This window comes from Ischnura elegans, chromosome 11 (genome assembly GCF_921293095.1).
Source record: "Ischnura elegans chromosome 11, ioIscEleg1.1, whole genome shotgun sequence".
NCBI classification, from domain to species: domain Eukaryota; kingdom Metazoa; phylum Arthropoda; class Insecta; order Odonata; family Coenagrionidae; genus Ischnura; species Ischnura elegans.
The window spans coordinates 95,991,253-96,013,537 of record NC_060256.1 but is presented as its reverse complement, the minus strand read 5'-3'; the positions used below and the strand labels follow the sequence as shown (position 1 = coordinate 96,013,537).

The 22,285-nt window shown below is 40.6% G+C and overlaps 1 protein-coding gene across 3 annotated transcripts in view; it reads right to left on the bottom strand.

Moving 5' to 3' along the window:
• Positions 1-22,285, bottom strand: part of LOC124167517 (neurexin-1) — a 267,454-nt gene that overhangs the window by 204,123 nt on the left and 41,046 nt on the right. For all 3 annotated transcript variants that reach the window (XM_046545448.1, XM_046545449.1, XM_046545450.1), the window contains exon 2: positions 2,572-2,856. In XM_046545448.1, the coding sequence (XP_046401404.1) occupies positions 2,572-2,856 (285 nt within the window). The remainder of the gene's footprint in view (positions 1-2,571; positions 2,857-22,285) is intronic.

Here is a 22,285-nt window from a genome sequence, read left to right as displayed (position 1 = left end):
TGTTAGGGTATATCCTATCCTTGGCGCTGCTGTTAAAGTGCTTGAATTTGCTATCATATAAGGGTTTGAATTCATTCCTGGGAATATTTCGGTAACCTTCATTATTTGCGCTGCATTAATGACAAAGATATTTTATTTAATATGAGGTAATTTCACCAAGTAACGCCTGAAACTTCTTTTGCGTACATGCACGGTAATAACAATCCGTTGAACGATTTTTAGTGGCATAAAGATAACATTTTTCGACGGATTTGAGATGGTTACAGGTCATTTATGGAATGATGGCTGAGACGGAGTGCTGCCATCCAACGGAAAATTAAGCAATGAAACTTTAATTTAGTTCTGCTTTTAGATTTCGTCTCAAGTTGTGAACTGCACACCGGGATCCCGTAGTCGCAACATGTCACTTAAAATTAATCGCTGTTTGGAAGAGAAAGATGAGTCGCAATGAAAACGCTGACATTCGAAATCAATCTCTCAATCAATCATCCTCTCGTGAGGTCAAAATAACAGAATCGTGAAACTTTTCGCACCCACATATAATGAGTTGGTGATGTCACGAGAGATCAGGTCCATTTGATCGTTCCGTGAGGGACATTCATTGAATGAAGGGAATGAATCTCTCACGAAAGTGCCAACGACGTGAGGCCGATGCGGAAGGCCAAGGAGCAGCTGAGAAGCGCTGACTTCGCACGAATTCGTGACGTCATCAACTTGTTCAAGAAAGGGCCGTAGAATTTTTGCGGCAATGAACTGGAGAAGGTGAGGTGGAAAAGAAGAAAATCACGGGCGTCGTTATTTGTCGATATCGAACGAAACCGGGTGGAAAAATAACAAATTAATTGTAGAACGAGCCCGTCAACTCAAACATTTCACATAACTGAGAGAAAGTTACTTTCAATTGAGCATTGGCAACGTAACTATTGAATTACGTCACAGCATGGCGCTTAGATTTCCCTCCAGCCCAAGCCAATACTATGACCCTAAAGGTATGACTCGCGCTCCTTCAAAAAAGCTCCCGGAGACGCAACTATCAGGGCTGTACCGGTGAGTCAATCTCACCCCAACAAGCCGGTTGACAAAAGCATACTAAAATGGCGCATGTGTATCGTTGACGGAGTAAAATGTTGTTCGTGTGAAATAGGAAACTTAATTCTAAAAGATAACATTCAGCTGCATGGCAGAGTTGTGATACAGTTGCAAAAATGATTCAATAATTTTTTCTTTTATATTTTTCATTTTATACATATTTTTTATAAGTTTTTTAAAGCACAACAGACAAATTTGTCGTGTCATATTTCAATATTTATTTTTTTTCCTTTTGAAATGATAAAAAAATTTTATCTTGAAAAATACCACATAAATGACACTAAAAACATTGATTAGAAGAAGTGAAGACATACGAAAGACTCATAGAAGAGAAAAATTGATAGGCAGTGTTACGTGTTAAATTGTGTGTAGTAATAGTGTTAAAAGTGCCAACAGCCTGGACTACTACCTATTAATTTAATTAGGGGAATTGGAGTATAAGAAGTTGATGAAGGAGGAACGATTTTTTTTCTGTCATTGAATTCAGAGAGGCAATCTGGGAAGAAATATTTGAAAAGTTTTGAATATTCTCCCGAGAAATTCCGGTTGTCGAATATTTATCGATCAGGGTTTTCGATTGTCTTTTTCAAATGTTTGTCTCTTTCTTGTCTTCATTCCGAAATGAATTTGGTGAGCCTCACTCGCCCGCTCAAGTCTCCCGACAGTTTCTGCCCGAGACTTCAAGTGTGAGGGGAAGAAGGGAAAGGTGGAAATAGGGAAGTGAGCGGCTCATCGCGTGAATCCATCCGAGTAGTGTTCGAATGGCACTTGAAATGAGCTCAGCACTTTCGGAGCGAGAACCTTTCACTTGCCGGAGGACACACGAATTTCGGAATTTCCGCCATTCATTTTGAATTTATTTTTTGGGCGGGGTGTGGGGATGGGGGGGGGGGGGAGGGTTAGAAGGTCTGCGCTTATCAGCTGCTCCTTAGCCTTGCGCATCGGAACTCATCTCTGAATCGCTTACACCAAAATTCTCACCTTTCCAGCTTAAATTCGCCGAATGTACATTTTCAATAATTAAATTTTATCATCAAGAGTTTAGGATCTTATAAAAATGAATGCAATGATATTTCGGAAACTTTTTTCCAGCATCAGGAATTAAAACGGAATAAAAACACCGGTGATATTTAGCAGAAAAACTTGAATTATGACCAATAAAAAATGTCAGATACGGAAGAAAAATTGCCAAAAAGTTTTTTATATTGCTAGATATAAAAATTCTCGATACAATTTAAGTGAAGTATATCATAATTAGATACCTACACGAAAACTAGCAATACCTAAAAATCAACTCCTAGCAACAATTATGCCAAAAATCTACAGAGAAAAAATCATTCGCCTGCCGGGTAGCTTAACTGGCTACAGCACTCGACCGGAAATCGGAGGATTCGAGTTCGAATCCCGATTAAGGCGAATAAATCCCGTTAAAATGATGTAATCATTAGGAAGAGAGGCTTTTTCAATGGCGTGAGTGCTTACCTTGAAGTCTTTCATCCTGGCCTCCTGCCTGCGAGCCACAGCCGTCTCCTCGTCCGCATAAACCAGGTTGCGAACGGACCCTCCGAAGCGCGGCTCGAAGATGACGGAGGGCAGGGCGAGGAGGGCGAGGCGGGAGCCGTACCACGCCGTCGGCACGCCTCCCACGAACACGTCCGAGTTGGTCCGGAGGGAGCCGAAGTGGAACTCGCGGCCGCGTGACACCTTGGTCCGCGTCGCACCGTCCACCGTCAGTGACGTACGCTCCACGTCACGAGTCACGCGGACCTATCAGAGGAGAGAGAGAGAGAAAGTGTTAGAGCATCGCATTTGCAGCACGCGTGACAACAAATCACCGCACTCAACAAAACAAGGGAAGAAGCGGATGGCGTCACCACATCCGTCCCAACATGCCTCGAGCGCCTCTTTATAAACGCGGCCATTGTGTCACGCGTGCGATTAGCGAAAGGGTGCATTATGGTCGTGTATTTGGGCGCCAAAAATACCATTCAAGAGAAGAGACATCCATAGGTCAGCAGAGTTACAAATATTTTAAAATACTGTAATACATTTTTACACAAGCCTAATTTTTCCTCTTGGGGTCATAGAGGTTTCAACAATTACTATTTAATTCTACATGTGTTTCAGCTGGCTTCTCGTCAAAAGGAATCCTTTATTTAGTTTTAATCAAGGTTTTACTATGAAATTTTATCAATTGCCGAATCCCTAACGATCCTCAGCAGATTTTAAACTGGCTAATGAATTCAAAAAAGGCTATTCGGGCTTCCAGCCGGGTGGTCTCCCTCCATTCTGCCGACGTTTCGGAACACGAGTCGGGTTCCATCCTCAGGGCTAATGGTGGAAGCCCGAATAGCCTTTTTTGAACATATTCGCCGGGAAAGCATCAGATTTGGCTAATGAATTCTCCACGTCACGGGTGAACACATATGATGCACGGGTGTTTCGCGGAGACGCCCCAAATACTGGCATCCTTACTGTAGGGCTCCCCGAGTAGAGACACGGAGTTGCGCACATGGCCATCTTGAAAAGGGCCTCCGCCCGCTCCGTTCAAATAGCACATGGGGAATCACTCGAATTCGAATGCCTCATTCTCAGCTCATTCATTTCGGGCGAGGCTGCGACTTGGAAGAATTCGGAATCGATTGATGACAGTTTCCCACCTCAAAATGCACTCTCTATCATTTCAATCAAAACTTTCCAATTTTCCTAATTAAAATACGATAATGCATGAGAGTCAGCCATGCTTGGTTGGCGCTTCAGTTTCTATCACTGTGCACTGCGGTGCATAGCAACCACAAATCCATTGTTTTTATTTCGATGCACCGAATAGGCTCTACATAATTATATCTATGCTGTGCCTTTTTAATTATTTATTGTGTTTAACGTGAACCCAACGTATATATGTACAATTAGCTGACCTGGTGAACGTCGTTCCGCCTAGCTATAACTGATAATTATCAATGAACAGTTTAGTTACACTATTTATAAATCAAGATAAGCTGTACTGATTTTCATAATTTTTGTCTTATTATAATAAACTAAGAAGAAAATCAATGAAAATGCAAAAATAAGCATTTTAATGGCTTGTTATAAACATATTTTCTTTATTCAGACTCTATAGGGTAGATCGGGTCACCCCTACGCAGATTTATTTCAATGATATTTCTAATTTTTTCTATAAAATAACCTAATTTTTTTCTATACATAATATAAATTCTAATCGTCATCGAGAATGCAACACGACTTGAAAATTGAATTCATTTTCACTCAAAGGGCATATTAGATGGGATAATACGAATCCTCGGAATAAGTACTTCCTCATTTTTGAATTTTCACTTGAGTATAATCGCGTGAAACACATTGATTATCAGTTTTTCTAAACACCAAACGCGTTCCCTTGCATAGTTTTGGTGTGTATGTATAGGTATCGAACCATCGTTACCACCGAGCCAAACTCCAGCTAAAATTGTGTGGTAGTAAAGCCAGGCACATTAAAGAAGTTTAAAAATTCAGAGGGCAAGTTGGTGACTTCGTCTGTCTTTGATAGGTACACAGTCAATAGATTTGAATTAATGCAGAGTACAAAGTAGTTGATCCTGATTTACCAAGTACAGTCATCCACATCTTCGTCCTTAGCCGCCAAAACTGCTCGCTCAATAAACCATTTGTGCTTCATGTGGTTATTAATCATGTTCGTGAACACTTTGTTGATGATTTCATCTTTCGATGATTGGAAATCACAAAACTTCCGGGGAAATGAAATTAATCCCCCCGATACGTCGACAGGAACACGGACATTACTAGTCAACAATGCTTGGAGATTCGTACTCTAACACGTTAGAGATGAGTTTGTTTACATCTACATTCGAGCTGGGATTAGCTTCAACTAAATGATTTTAATATGATTCTAATATTTTAAATATGTTTTAACTTTTGAAATGTTTGAAATATTTTAAGAAGCTTAGTCATTAAATTAGTTAAAACAAAAAAAATCATCTAGCGGTGACCAACTCGATCGTTTTTGCAGTGTTACCAACTCCTAAAAAAATAACCGTAAGATCAAGATAAATATTGTTATGAATTTTTACTATTTTTAATGCCTTTTCTGTTATCCGGGGCTGACACTAAACCAAAAAACCAAATATCATTAAAAGCGGTACCGGCGTTCTCGAGTTATAAATGGTCTAACTAACACGGTTTTCGACTTTCTTTTATATACATAGATTGGAATGTGAATGGTTATAAAAAATAAGTACCATTTCTACATATAATAGTCAGACTGGTCATATCCATGCACATACATAATTTTGATTTAAAAGATCATTTTGCACAAAATTCCCATCACCTTCGAGCAAAATTTCCTTCAAAGTTCATATTAATTCATGTTGTTTCATAGTGTATTTAAAAACTACAAATTTATTTTAAAGGGACATTCTTACAAAGTCTATTTTAACATACAAAACACAATAAATCCTCTTGTACCTTGCTTTGCTATTTGGACCATTTATACTATGGACCTATTCAACTAGTCAGACTTTTACCTTTATTTGTAATGACATGTAAAAAAATAAATATTTCTGTAATCCCCTTACAAATAGTTTTTGAAACTCAAAAATTTGTATTAAGCTGTCATACTCTATGTAATTATTATTTTGTGGATGTATTATAAGGGGCGTAATACATGTAACTATAAAAACTTTTTTGCTCTCTCTCAATCATATCAATTTATTTTATTGTAAACGGGTTACAAATCACGAAACAGTATTCTAATATGCTCCTAACTATAGAATGGTGCAAAGTTCTCTGCAAATTTCCATTCTTAAAGTAGATGCTTATTAATAAGATATAAGGAACCAAGTAATTAACTTGCAGATATGGTAATTCACGATAAATGATTCGTAAAAGCCATTTTACAATAAAAATAACCCCCAAGTCTTTAATTTCTATGATCCTCATGATATTCTGATCATTAATTGAGTACTTCTACTTTAATGCATCCTTTTTCCTTGCAAAGGCGATCACTTAACACGCATCAATATTCAAATACAAAAGGCTTCTGCGTGACCAACTAATTAAATTATTTAAATAATTTTGTACTCCGGAAAAATCAAGCAATTTGTCCACTCTTCTATAAATCTTTTCGTCGTCAGCGAGCATTAAGGGGGGCATTAACATCGGGATGCAATGAAAATTGGGAATCGCAAGACAACGTCCATTCACATCGGGGCTAGCAGCAAAAAAGAGATAATACGACAGGTAATTTGATAATCATTGATAATTGAACAAATGTTACCGTTGATGGAAAAACATAATCAAGATCTACAAACACACATTCAAAAATACAAGCATCTATAAATTTAGTCAAAGATAAATAATGGAATTTTAATTTTATTCATGTATATACCTACATATTTTATGTTGAGTATTTAGTATTCTTATTTTTGAATCAAAAATGTATTTTTATGTACCATCAATGTTAAAACTTGTATATTTGTCTATTATTATCATATTACCAGTGGTTTTGTCTTTTGTTGTTTGGCGAATGAAGCCACCCAAGCTTTTGCACTAATTGTCACCTGCCTTATGCTAATATTTAATTATAAAATTATAAAGAAATGGGTGAGGCACATTGCCAGGTTTTCTTTTGAGGGGAGGCTAAGTCCTTTTCAAGTCAAAGTTACCCTTTAAATGCCGTAAGTGAACTAATTCTATTCGAGCATAGATCACTTTATTTAGATCTTTACACTAAACATCAGAAACACGCCGCTAAATAATACAATTTATGTAGAAATGTTCATTCGTGAACTAGCGTCTCGTCGTTTTTAGTGCATGAAACATTTTGGGAAATTCATAATGAAGCACAATTGTAAAGAGCTCAGGTATTTAAGCGTGAACACGGACGTAAGCTGCGGAAACACAGGGCCCTTGCCATTTAAATAAGAGTGGAGTGCGCTTTATTGCCACGAAGCATCGCCCGCTTTGATTTAGGGGGGCGGCGGCGTTTGGATCTAACCCCCCCCCCTGGTGACGCGACGCGCCCGCAGCATTTGCGGCCACAAGAAAAGTATGAACCAATAATAAGCAGTACAAATTTGCACAAAGTTCGGAAATACGATAGCTCTATAGAAGTATTCGATATTGGAGGCGAAATGTCGGCTCTATTCAAACGTAAACGACGCTGACAGCCCGAAAAAAGTATCGAATCCAAGAAATTACAATTCATGCGATTCATGCATACACGGAGAAAAGATAAAGTGACACATAATCACACAACAGACTAATAGGGTGTGTAACTTTCGCCCTTTTACGGTGTTTGCAGAAGAAATTCCATCGCTATCGGTTGTGAATGGTACTACACCGATTATTATGCGAGCGTTAGGTCAGCGATCTCCAAGTTCGTCTTATTGTTGGTTAATGACAACACTGCCATAAGGCGAGTTTCCTGTCTCCTTCGGAATGCTATCACTGTCTTCGATTCATCGCCTTTCGATACGGATTGCAGAGCACCTGAAGTATCATTCAGGATACATGTCTCAACACAACATTATAAGAAGAGTGAAAAGTGTAAAAAATAAACCTAAAAAGACCTAAAAACGTCCATATCCAAGACCAACTCAAGGAGAGAAGATGGAGAAAGAGAAGAACCAGCTGCGAGGGCGTGTCTACCATATATCTCATCAGTGTTGGGGAAAGTGGCGAGAATTCTGAAAAGATTCAACATATAGGCCATCCACAAACCACCAAAAAAGATCCGGGATATGCTCGTCAAAGCAAAAACTCCGGTAGGATTGAAGACATCTGGCGTTTACCAAGTGCCATGTGGGTGCGGGAAGATATACATTGGTGAGACGGGCCGCACTGTAGACACGCGGCTCAAAGAACATACGCGCCACCTCCGCCTAGGACAGCCCGGATCAGCCATCGCAGAGCATTGGATGGAATGCAGAAATACTGTTAAGTTTGACGACACCAAGATGCTCTGCCGATCCAATGGCTTTTGGGATCGACTCATCAAAGAGTCTACTGAAATTAGACTGGCCAAGAATACCATCAACAGAGATTTCGGATATGCTTTGAGCAGCACTTGGAAACCTGTGATCAAAACTATCCAAAAGGCAAGGCGAAACCATCACGCCACCCAATCAGAGAATACCGCTGACGACAGCCAATCAGCAGTCACCTGGCTGGCCACCAGAGTGACTGTATATAAGCAAGTCAAAATTCGACACTCACAGCCCTGAGGACGATGACCGAGTCGGACATCGAAACGTCGGTAGCTATGAAGTTCCTGACCCGGTGGCGATCCCGAGAACTCTTCACAAAAAATGTTAAAGTTCCCGGAAAGAGTTAATGGTAGCCACCTGAGAAATCAATTTAGATTCTCGCGGCGTATTTCATGATGCATGTGGGAGCGAGAGCCGAGGCGGACAGTGGGATGGGAACCGGAAACTGACGTCGCCATATGGAATTAACAAGGAGTTGGACTTTAACTCAAAAAGAAAATTCCGAAAAATTTCTAAGAGTCTTTAAGGCGTACGCTCTACAGTTATTATAGGGTAGCGTACGACTGAAATTTTTCTAAGTCCAGAGAAACCAAGATGGCGCTGCGCGCAAAACGAATGACAACACTCTATGCGCATGGTATAATAAACTATATATTAACCTTTAACATATCAAGTATTTCATGATGCATGTGGGATTGCGACATGTCCAGCAGCTGACTTAAAGAGACGAGATCAATGTGGAGCGCTGGATTTCTTTCAGAGCCGTTGTCACCCTAAGTCTCCCTCAACAAATTACGCAGAACACGGAATTTTACACTCATTACGGACATTCATTTAACCCTTGCTCCTTTGAATGTGCACAATTTGCTCAATTGCTTGAAATACAAGCATTGAGTCTTAAACATTGATTGAAACATACTGCTTGCTTGTTCCGGCATACAATTACCCATAACGTAAGACCCGGATGAATATTATAAAAGAGACAAAATTGATGAGCAAGCACGCATCGGTTGTATATTACTTGAGTGGCAAATTGCAGAAAATATTTTAGGGGACACTTCTACGTCGAAAAGCTCCCCTTCACGATTTCCCGTGTTGTAAATAAGCCGTGGCAATGGATCACTTAAATTTATCACATTATTCCACGGAAGGATACATTTTTGCAGCAATTATGAGACTATGTTCATTTTAGCGTACATTAATAGGAAAGATAGACTTAAAACTAGCATTTCCCCGCTTCTACTGCATAAATATTAATACAGTTTCGAGCCAACATATGCAATAACTGACGATTTAACTGCAAATATCGATCCTTTGCCGTCGCAGGCAAACGACATGCATTTCTCCTTTTCTTAATTAAAAGCTACATCATCAAGAAGCATACAGGTATTGCGACATTTGCTTTACTGATTTGTGCACAGTTTTATCGACAATACTCAAACTATGCTTCATCGTCTTCCATATCGTACGCTTATAAATAAAAGTGCATAGCTGGAGTTTTCATAGACAAATAGGGTATCGATCGTTGAGATTGTTTATCGATCGTTACACGCTAGCCTTCGAGGTGGCGTTCGCCCTCGATCCTTGAGCTACGACGCATCGATCGCGAGTATTCCGCTGTCCGAGGAAATATCTAGTACAAGACCTTCAAAAATTACAAGTTGTGTGTGTGTGTGAGAGAGAAATAGAAATAGAAAACAAATCTATTGTTCAAGGCAATGCCTATGGAACATGCCTCCAATACATAAAGAAAAAGAACAAGCTCTGTGGTATTACAAGAGATATATGCAAGTCACCTTGCTATAACAACAGGATCATTGAAACACAAACATAATATAAAATCAAATACAATGACAGAAATCACCAAGAAAATATCAAGCCAATTCAATAGAATAAACAAAAAAAAACATACAAAAACCTTTAATGAAATTAACGTAGATTCCTTGAAAGGAAGAAAAAAAATCAATAAATGATTGAACGGTAGAGGTACACGCTCAATCTCCATAACAGTCATTAATCAGGTACGCAAATATTTTTATTTTGAATTGATTTATAGTTTTAGCTTTCGATATGTAGTCAGAAATATTATTCCACACCGTTATCCATGAGTCAATGGTGGACAATTGCTATACAGTTGTTCTACATTTAGGAACTTTGAATCGTTTTATGACTCTAATAGATCTATTTAATACATTTCTTAGGCTTGCAATAGGGAAGTTTCCTTCATCAAAGAAAACGAAAGTCATTGATTGCGATTCGTTACCCACCATTACTGTATTCATAATATACAAATTAGTTCGTTTTAGAAATACCGGTTTAGACGAATGGCAATGGTCCATTTTTATCCTCATTTGAAAAGGGCCAGATTGGCGCCCATGCGATGCCACTCCACGTGACGTCACAGGGACCTAGTTTCTATACGAGAAGATAGAAGTTATACGTCGTCTGAGGTTACCAATGCATGCATGAGGCGCAAAGCTCAGGGAAACATGTCTTAATATCACTTATTAAAACTGGCTAAGGTCGGAAAGTTTTCTTCATTTGATAAGGTATTAATAATCCTTATTTAAGCCTAGCGCTACCAGCCAGCAGGGTACTCAGCTACCCGCTAGCAGCCTGCGTCGTATCAGCGCTCAACTCGCCTCAAGGTCACCTCACAAGGCGTCAGCGGGAACCAGAAATACGTCACACGGAGAGATTTCCCGACATTCATACTTACGCGTCGCGTTTTCGCGCGCTAGAAATTTTTCACTTTTCATTTAATCGCGAAAAATAGATATCGTCATTTAAAAATCTAAAAGCGTGAAATACGTACTCCAGGAGTAATAATCTTTCGATTTAGGCAATAAAAAAATAAAAGGAAACCACCCTATTACCTTTTCATAGAGGTAATCCGGTGCTTTATTAGATAAAATTAGATAGAAGGAGAGAAGGCGTGGGGTGGATCCGAAGAGGACGCGAGCGCAGACAAACGCCGAACGAAACCCGAGCCTCATTTGTTTTTTGGAACGGGTAAGCTTGTCATTATTGGCCGTTCAGGATCTGTACAGGCAAACCAATTTTACCACAACCAGCCATTTTACAACAGAGTAATAATTTCGCGTAATTTTTCGTGTTGTGAAGGTACGGTGCTGTTCGTGTTAGCAGAAATTAAAAATTAATTAACCACTGAAAATATTATTCATCACATTTCTGCAAAGGTATTCACACAATGTTTTTCGCAAATAAATTGATTTATTTTTTACTTTTTTCTATTAATTCATTTATAGTCTTTAGTTTTGTTGCTCTTTTTGCAAATTTTTCCATCTAGAGATATTTACTCAATTCTATTTCATACGATAAAAAGTAGTCAAAAATCGAAATCATTAAAACCATAAAAAGTGGAAAAGCAGAGGATAGACTCATGGAGCACTGACTTGATGAGGCAGTGTGTATGTACTTGGAACTGTATGATCATTGTGTGCAAATCGTGTGTTATTGGATACCCCGAGGCTGGTCATCAAAGTATGTAATGACTATTTGGGTTAGGAATTGATTTCCTGAGAGGGTTGATGGCTTGAGGCGTAACTTTACGAAAGCGATTCATTATGAAAAATGAAAAAGAAGAAACTGTGTGCTTTTACATGAAATATCTATTCACACATTTACACGTTTTACGTGGTTTCAACATGAGACGCCATAATCAAGTGAACTCTATAGACTTGATTACCCCCGATAATGGACAGACAAATATACTATCCTGGCATCGATTTGTAGACGATGTGTTTTGCATTTGGATTAGCAAAAAAAGACAACTACAAATGTTCCTACCATTTTTGAATTCTTTGGACCGCTATTTGTAATTCACTTGCAAAATAGAAGATAATAACTCTCTCAACTTCCTAGATCTTAAAGTCACTAAGGTCAACAATCACTACGAGTTCTCAATTTTTCGGAAAAACTCATGTACGGACCAAGTGATCCATTCCAGTTCAAGACATATTTTCTCTCAGAAGTTATCAGCCATTCACAGCATGTTACATAGGTTGCTCCATATTCCGATACCCCCTACCAATTTCAATAAGGAATCACACACAGTTAAAATAATTGCTAAAAGTAACGGCTACAACGAACAGTGGGTTCGGGGGTCCCAGGGCGGGCCCCGCAAAGGTTACGCTCTCGAGGACCGGGAACCAAGTCCGAGACTTATACGCCCGTGCCTCTCGAGAGGGGGAGGACAGAGGAAGGAAAAAGGATTGGAGGCATCGCCGCGATGAGAGCCCGACGACACCTCTAGGGGAAGGATAGGAAAGGAAGGGAGGGGACGAGGAATCCCGCACCGTCACAAAGGCGGGCGGGCCCTACTGGGTAGCGAAACCAAGCATACGCATTTAATATTCTACCAATCCTAGTAGATTTTCCTATGAGGAAGAAAAATCTATCGATCGAATCGGTAGATGGCTACAACGAACAGTTAATTGATAATTTATATCGGAAAGAATTAAATAAACAAGCAGTGGAAGAAATTTATGGATGCCGAACGCGACAAGAATCCACGGCCAAGTGGCGTAGACTCCTTTATTTAAAGGACATGGGCCGAAGATTTACAAAAAGGTGACAAAGGATAAAATTAAAGTTGCGTATTATAATACATCCAACCTCAGGAACATTCTTTCCCTCACAAAAGATCCCATCCCAAGAGAGGAAAGTAGTTAGGTATAGTATAGGTTAAAATGTGAATGCAACGCGGTGTAAGTATGTTGGGCAAACTGGGCGACAATTTCAAGAACGGGTGAAAGAACACCAAGCCTGCCTCAGAAATAAAAAGACTACTTCACAATTTGCCACACATTTGTTAGATAACAATCATCAAAGTGATTTTGTTTTTGAAGTGCTTCATTATGAACCTAAAGGACCTAGATTAGACGCTTTGGAACAGATGGAAGTTTTGCAGCATGTACGTTCTAATGAGAATATTGTTAACGACTTTTTGTATGACTCCCACCCCCCTCTTTTAAGCCTCCCACTATATATATAGTGGGAGGTATATAAGTATAAGAGATGCATTATAAAGGACGTCGTAGATGGAAAAAGAATGGAATCCAGAGGTGGTCACAAAAAATGAATCGCAGCATTCTTTGACTTTATTCTACGCCGTTGCTTGCTTTTCAGAAAAAGTTGAGTCACAAGAGGAATGTTCCGCGGCCCTTGATTTGGAAACTGTGGAGATAGAGGAAGACGTGTGGATCAGCAATTTCCATTTAGTTGGTTCTCAGGATAAACGAAGGATCCATTTAAAGGTTGTCAGGCCATCGTATAAAGTAGGACTGATATGCACCACAGGGGAAATGGGGTGTTTGAGGGAAAGTCAAACCCAAAGTTGCACAAAGAATGTGAAGTTCTCACATATGTCGCTCTTTCCCCATTTAAAAACAAATAGAAATTGAATTGGGATGATATTTTCACTACGGGTTATAGTGATAGTGAGGGTGCAGGTGATCACGGTCATCGTCGAAGGTCATCCCTATAGGATTTCCGATACGGAATTTTAAGTGACAACCGATCGCAATGACGATGAGCTCGTCTTTAGAGTAGGTTTCAGATATATCGTGAGAAAAGCTCCCAAAATGTATTAAAGACTCTGTTTGGAAAATATTCACATTTTAATGTTACTTTAGGAAGGCCTTAATTACAAAAGCAACTTTAAACACCTGAAGACGTTGTGTTTATTATATTGATCGAAGTGCGATTGACCGATTCTTTCTGCAGAATAGGAAGTGGCTTCGGGGTTTTTGAGTCAGAAGATAGTAGATTGTGTTGGAAATTCGCGCATATTATCGCTACTAAATTGAAACAATTGATAGTCTGGCTTCCTCAGATTCCAGTATTAAAGTGCTTCCTGTCGCCTTCCAGGCAAGGTATTTTTAAGTTGAAAGTATCATCGACAGCTTCGAGGTGGAAAATAAGTTCACCATAAGACTCTCTACCGGACTGCCAAAAGAATACACATTTCACACGAGTATACGCTTTCGCCAATATTACACGCAAGTCTCACTTTGTTATGAACTATAAAACATTTCATATGCACATCAGCTACCTTTCCATTTCTCGGCATCCACTTTCGGCGCCGACGAAGTCTACAGTTTCACTAAAATACCCTAGTATCATGTTGGAATCAGTAACAGGAAGCTTGGCAGGATCAGCCTAAGAAAAACCATATTCCTTAATCTTTACGCAATCTATCGCTTTCAATGGAGGAGAAATAGATCAAATAATAGCCCTGAAGTCACAATGAATAACTCCGATACGTCTGCACCTCAAGAAATGAATCATAACCACGCCGTCGCTTGTATTCAGGTATGCAACCTCTACTATGGCCGTGCCTCCTCGTACTGAATAATGACGTCACTTTTCTACCAGCCAATCATCGGGCGCTTTCGATTCTCACTTGTATTTGAAAATTCTCGTGATCTTTGATGCATTAAATATCGCAAACCACGTCATAAAATAATAAAAAAAACTTTCACCGTGGTATGCAAACATATATTTTTATATAATTTTGGGGCTCTTCATTATATCTGAAATATATGCAAGTTCCCTATTCACTGTAATGCCCACTCCCTTTCAATATATCTAGAAATCCTTTTCTTTTCCGTCCCCTCCCTCGTTTCCCTAACATTCTACCCTCTAACACCATTTTCAACATCCCCTCCCCGCTAAGTATTCGCTCCATCCATACATTCTGTCTCCTCCGTAACTCATCTAAAAGCTGCCTCTCCTCGCCAACCACATCCAGCACTTCGTCGTTCCTTTTCCTCTCCGTCCATTTCACCCTCTCCATTCTTCTCCATACCCACATCTCGAATGCCTCCAATCTTCTCTCGTCTTTTTTCCTTAATGTCCACGTTTCCGCTCCGTAGAGAACTACACTCCAAATCAAACTCTTCACTAACCTTTTCTTTAAACTCTTACATATCGATCCTCTCAGAAGCTCCTTCCTGTTCATGAACGCCTCCTTTGCTAATGCAATTCTCTTTCTAATTTCCTTACTACTGTATCCGTTTTCCTCTAACGTACTGCCTAAATAGTTGAACTGCTCAACCTACTCAAGTTTTTCACCGCTCGTGATGCTTTACAAAACCGCATAACCTTGGTCTTCTTGTGAATAGTCCTCATCCCATACTCCTCGCAACGCTCGTATAACGCATCCACTAGAGCCTGAAGCCCCCTCGCTATATTAGTTTGTTATTTACTTCTTTTGAAATTCTTTCTGTTAAGGATTTAAAATATACTCATGACTTTATTGTTCTATCGTCTCTCACTTTTGTCTTTGCGGAGTTCATCCCTCACTTTTTCACTCACAGAAGGAAAGTGTTCTCCGCTTCGCGACTAGCGATTGAAAGCCCGGAGTTTACGCCACACGAATAAATAAAACTGCGTTCGCAACCTTTTATCTCTTATATTTGCCGTTTTTCCCTGAAATCTGAGAGTCAGTTCTTTGCCGCGTGAGTGAAATCCAATTTTTATGTACGCAGTGGCGCAGCGAGGGGGGGTTTTGGGGGATAACCTCCCTCTCCCCCCCCCCCCCCCAGAGCTCAGAGAAATGTTTTAGTTTGATCCATTTCACTTAATTGGATTGATATTACTTATAGTGGAGTGTAAGCATTAATAAAATATCCCTCATTAAGCCGTAAAACTCACAATTTTTAACCACTTATCTTCAAAATTCCGCAATTTATTAATCTCGCACCCACCGCTTATCCTGGTGGGTATTCCATACCCCCACACACCCCGGCATTACTTGCACCCAAACTCCCCCCCCCCAGCCTTAATTCCTAGCTGCACCCCTGAATGTATGGACCACGGCGATATTGTGCACGCGGTGCTTTTCACACACGTGCTCGAATCACAATTCAGCGGCGATACCAAATGGCCGAATACCCGTTATGCCTTCGGCAGGAAGTACGCTCTTCAGTCTATAATAATGTTCACGCATTGCTTTCAATGCCTCCCCATCTTTAACTATTTTCTCATTCATTACGACCATCAATTTGTTTTTTTTTCTAAATAGTATAACTGGTGCTTGACAACTTTTTTCGAATCTCATCCACTCTTTTTCCTGATCCCATGTCACGTGTCCTCCGTGGGAATTGATCACAGCCTTGTCCGCCAAGTGTTTTCCCCTCGTCATCATAGCCATTGCTACAGTCTATTGAATTGTTCCACGTTTCTTTTTCTTACGAGAAGTTTCTCAGAGTCAAAGAAAAAAACCACAATTTTCCAGATTTGGTATGCATCGAGCATATGGGAGGCGTCGCAGAGACTCTTAATCCGTGAACTTAATGAAATACAATGGAGATAAGCGCGATTTGCCAAAAAATACTGCTGGCGTACGGAATCCATAAGATAGAGGCCTTGAAAAAAGAGCACGGCCACCCCATCAGATGGGCGTGGAAAAGAGTGCTTTAACAGTCAGTCAGCGTTGAGTGGAACAACGAAAAGCATTATGAGGCGGCGGAATGACGACATTCACACCTTCGAGCTGAAGACGAAAGCAGGATGGCTTCCGAAACCATCGTCGCTCGCAGCAGACGAACGCGTCCGTCGGGAGAACCCGGACATTTTCACTCATCGTGAACGTCGCCGTGAAAACCTCGGCAAGAATTTCGGGGTGATTTCCTTAACTGACGACCGTTTCTACCAATTCATCCATAAAGTATGTGAAAAGTTTGCAGTGGTTGCAAAAAAGCTGAGAAAGTATGCTAAATAAAAAATGTAATGATTTGTACTCCACCTAAACAAAACACATGATTAAGATAGTACAATTCCGTTCAATCTTGAAGGGAGAATCTAAAGTAAGAATGAGGTTATATTCTTAGTTGGGGTTACCATCATGTTACATCAACAGGAAGCGGCTGGTGCAAGTAGACATCGTCCTTTTCTTTGACTAGGTGATCAATCGTTGTAGATTTCACCACAGGGCACTATTAACTGACGAGTTAAAACATTACCAACGTGGTGCAGCAGTGGTGCAACTAGGAATGAGGATGGAATGGCCTGAGGCGGGAAAATGTTTGAAAAATGACATGCCTGTATATAGATTTCACATAATTTGGACAATAAAAATTTTAATTTAAGCAGATTTAGTTATTATATTTCAAAACTAGTCAATATTTATAAATAACTTTTTTAATTCTCTGATGCTTTGGTTGGGGGGAATGTATCTCCTCATCCCCCCCCCCAATAGTTACGCCACTGAACGGCAGGGACATGCAAATTCACAAATGAAGATCGTCAACAGTTAACAGTCGACTAAGAGTCGCCACGCCACGCCGAAATTTCCTTTTTATGATGGTCACCATTCCCAGCCAAATTGGCTGTCTATGGTGAGTTTCTTAAATCGTCATTTCAGGTAAAATTACTCATGGTAGTCAAAGTGTGGCAATTAGTAAAGAATTATGGGGAAGGGAAGTGATTGGGTAGAAGGGCAGTTTTTGGGGACTTGTGCGTTTCAACAGGTACAGGAGTATAATCCCAAAGAGAAATAAGAAGACTATTTTCTGTCGATGCTAGAGATTTCTCAAAAGTTGCTAAGTTAGATTTGAGGTCTGTTAATATTGGGGTAATTTTTTAATCCTTCCGGATATCCTTGTTTCGCAGGAACCATGGAGCCCCAGCTATCTTCCTTACAATCTTATTTTTTGTTGTTTGCACTTTTTTAAGGTGGGTTTTTGCCGCCATGAGCCATACTGGCAAAGCGTACGTAAGTAATGGCTTTGTCATAGAGTTGTAGATAAGCAGTTTAGTATTCAGTGAAAGTTTCGAGTTTCGATGGAGCAGGGGTCCAAGTGAAGCTGCGGCTGCCATGGCTTTACCGGTCGACTAAGAGTCGAGTCGACCAGGATCACAGTCGACAACTAGAGCAGTCTACTGAGACGCGTCGACCGGAATTCAGACTTTTGGCTCGCATTCGATATTTAGGCGGCAATTGTGGAGCATATGGGAGGCGAGATGACCGCAACACAACCTCATCGCACGCTTTTATTTAGACCAGAAGCAGCCGACGAGAAGCGCGGGAAATTCTAATTTGAATTCCGTGATTATTCCAATGCTAATCTCACAGCTCAGTTCCATTAAGTTCTACTTTCATAACTTGTCGCACGCCTCACTATATCTTAAAAACTCAAATACACTTAATGCATTAACACTATTATTGGAGAGTATTCGTGACATTTAAGACGGAATACATGACAATTATCACAAGAAATCAATAAACATTGTCGTTATTTCCAGCAGCTTTCTTATAATAGAGTTCGAGAAATGTAAACAATTCTCATGGGCTGATTTATGGGTCACTTCTCCTCAAATTGAAAAATGAATGCGTTACTCTTTCCCAGAGAAAAATTAATTAGATAAATGGCAATTAAAAACATTACGATTTACGTGATTATATGGTAGATGAGCTGATACATTGGATAGAAAGAATAGTCTAAAACGCTTCATGAGCCAAAAGTAGCGTTCGCTCGATAACTTTGATAACCGTTGTGTAGAAATTTAGGGTAGAATATAAGTAGTATAGATAATGTTAAACAAGAAAATATTCATGGCGTTTCGGTGAGGATGTACACTCAAACGGGGCCACTACTGATTTCAAACGGATGACAATGGAAATTCGGATGTTCCGGCGTGTACATCTCCGTGGCTACGGTCGACCTGCCAGGGGAGGTAGGTGGGGCGGGAGGGGAGGGGGGGGACACGTACATATCGATCCTCCCCCTCCCCTCCCCTGCGCTCGAGTCAAAGATCGCGCGGCGCAAAAGGGGAGGGGAGGGGAGTGACCTCCACGCGCCCTCTTTAAAGGCGGCGCTGCGATCGAAAGGCACTGCGCCGCGCGCGACAAGCAATTCCCCCGGACACATAGGCCAACTCGACTGCGAGCCATTCATTGACATCACCCTCATTTCTCCCACGCTGGAGAAGTAGTTGTTCTTTTCCAGCCTCCAAATGACCTAGATCAAGTTTGTTCATATGCTTACTTATTTATTCAACGTCGAAACAACATTTTGACCTTTACAATACAAGTCAAAAGTAAAGTATATATGTAATACTCATCATCACAGGTCATCAATCCTAGGATTGGTTTGACGCAGCTCTCCACTCAGTTCTCATATCAGCTAATCTTTTCACACCTACGTATTTCTTCTCTTTCACATCCTTCTTTACTTGGTCCATATATTTTGCTCGAGGTCTTCCTTTTCCGTTCTTGCCTTCCACTTGTCCCTTGACGATTGTCTTCATCAGGCCATCATGTCTCAAGATGTGGCCTATAAGGTTGTTCCGTCTTCTTGTTAAGGTTTTCATTAGGCTTCTCCTCTCTCCTACCCTTCTCAGGACTCCTCGTTACTAATACGGTCGATCCATTTGATCTTCATCATTCTTCTGTGATAAAATTTGGCCACCCCAAAAGGTCGTGAACCTGTGCCACAAGAGCAGTAAGGCGAAACATGGATTTTTTTTTCGGGCTGAACAAAATCCATCTCGATGGAAAACGTGGAATAATAGAGCCCTTCTCTGAATCTCGTGTATGTTTTGAAATATCTCCGAGCGTTCTTTCCCCTCAACGCGTTCTATTCTTCCGAAGCGCCGCCGTCCGAGCAAGAGCACCAACCGCACTAAGGGCCGTATTCTTAGTCGAGCCTGTAGGGTCAACCGACCCTGGATACGTCATCAGCCCCTACATAAACCGATATCGCCCTACATACGCCAAATCAAGCCCTGCATATGGCCGTTTTTGGAACTAAACGGGCCCTACTTGATGTAGGGTACCCGAACCAGCCCTACATCCTACAAAAACATGGCGGCCAAATATCGTCTGCTGATCACTTCGATTAAAGAATATACATTACAATGGATATTAAGGGAGACGACCTCACACAAGCCATTTTAAAATGTACAGTAACACAGCGGAAATGTAATAATACTACTTACCACTTTATAACCATCAAGTTAAATAAATTATAAAATTGACTGAACTAATAAGAACAATATAGCGGTATACATCACCTTGTTTCTACGAATATATAATAATATTTTTCACGTTTGGCACTTGGTATACTTTTGGGAAACTAATACTTCGTTTACGTATAACCATAGAAAATGTATTTTCATGCCACTATTTGCCGCATAATAAACTTAACTACGAAAGGTGAAAGCGAATGACGAACCTTGATGATGCAACGTAAGTTCACACGTCAATGATGATATATGCTCCGCACTTATTACTATCTTGTACATACCGCTTTTGAAGTAATTTAAAGACAATGAAGTTCTACTTTTGGCTCGATATGAGAGTATTTGTAACGATAATTAATGTACCGACACGACCTGGCGGACGACACCGATTGTTTATTTACCTTGAGCCGTTGCCCTAACAATACGCCGAAAATTATCGGACGTCTTTTCTTAGTTTCATAGTTAGTTCCCATCACGCCATTAGAGTGTACAATTGATGCTGCGCCATCATCTACGTCATCTCAGAGAACTTTACGACGGAATCACCCCCCACCACTTATGTAGGGTCGACTGAGAAACGCATGTAAGGGCCTTTTGTTATGTAGGGACGGATAAGTATGTAGGGTCGACTAAGAATACGGCCCTAACACTTACCTACGCCACGCAATTCGATTCTTGGCCCCCAATCGAAGAGTCATTTAGCACAGGGGCTGTCAATTCAAACGTCGAAGAATCGCACATTTTCTCTGGCGTCATGAATAACATTGATAGACCCTAAGATGTTTCTTTTATAGCTATCGTACCCATCCATTCACTGCTTCTTGCTTTTAGATACTATCCTGTCTTTGGAACACTACGTGATCAGTTCACGCGCTACATATCGTTTACAATAATCATAGCAATCGTCAATAGAATGTATTTGCTGGAAGAAAATTACCGTAACTACCAAACCGTCATTTTGTATTTGAATGAGTGCTTGAGAATATCTCCATCGAGAACTATTGCGTATTAAATATATGTTTTGGGTGCCATTGGCTTTTTAACAATCGGTTCCAATACAAAGCGTTCCCATCACGTCCAATTCCATCCATTCGGTTGTCATGAGTGGATTTTTTGCTCGCAGATCTCCTTCAGGAAACGGTCTCATGCAAATGGCCCCACGCACGCTGTTATCTCACTATGAGTTCCGAATGACTGCATTTGGATGCAGCTCTCCGCTCCCTGCGTTCTATCTCAGGGGCGCAGCTGGGAATTAAAGCTGGGGAGGGGGTTTGGGTGCAACTAAAACCGAGGTGTGTGGGATATGGAATACCCACCAGGATGAGTAGTAGGACCAGTAGGTGCGAGACTAATACGTAGATTGCGGAATTTTAAGATAAACGGTTCAAAATAGTGAAATTCTACAGAGATAAAAAAAAACATTCGCCAAGACCGAGATTTCCGGTCGAGTGCTTTAGCCATTTAACCTACCTGCGGAAAATGAACTTGGACTTCTAGTCGCAGAAAATGCTCAAAAAGTCCAGAAGATATATTCCACAAGTATCCACAGAGGGTTATGACGTGGTTAAAGGTTAACTGGTTAAAGCACGCGATCGGAAATCATGAGTTCCGGATTCGAATCCCGGTCAAGGCGATTGATTTTTTTCTCTGTGGAATTTTCGCGGTGACGCCTCTCACTTACCAGCAAAAAGGGTGAGCCCGTCGATTTTTCATCGCGAATAACTTGCGTCTATCGCCTCATTAACTCGCTGGGAAGCAGTCGGTGACGTCATCTACTTATCTGCGAAAATTCGATGACGTATAATCCGGTTTTGACGGCAGCATATGACAGTAAGCGAAGGATCCAAACACGGAAACAATACTTCTCAAACTGGATCACAGCCTCGAATAGAATGGAGTTGTTGATGGGAGGTCATCGCATCGCGGTCAGCAAGAGCGGCGCTTAACTTCCTCACCGCACTAAAAAGTGTGACTCTCCTCCTCAACCGAAAACCCTGACCTCCCCCAACAACAACAGCAACATAAAGATATGTTCCCTCTTACACGCTCCATCCCTCTCCCTCGAGTTCAGCGAACAGTGGGACACTAAAGTAGGTGTAAGTGCACTTCCACTCGGATCTAGACAAATCGCTTCAAATTCTTCAAGTTCGTGTGGCAATGGTTTTGGATGCGGCAAGAGGAGCATTAAGGGAAGCGTGGTT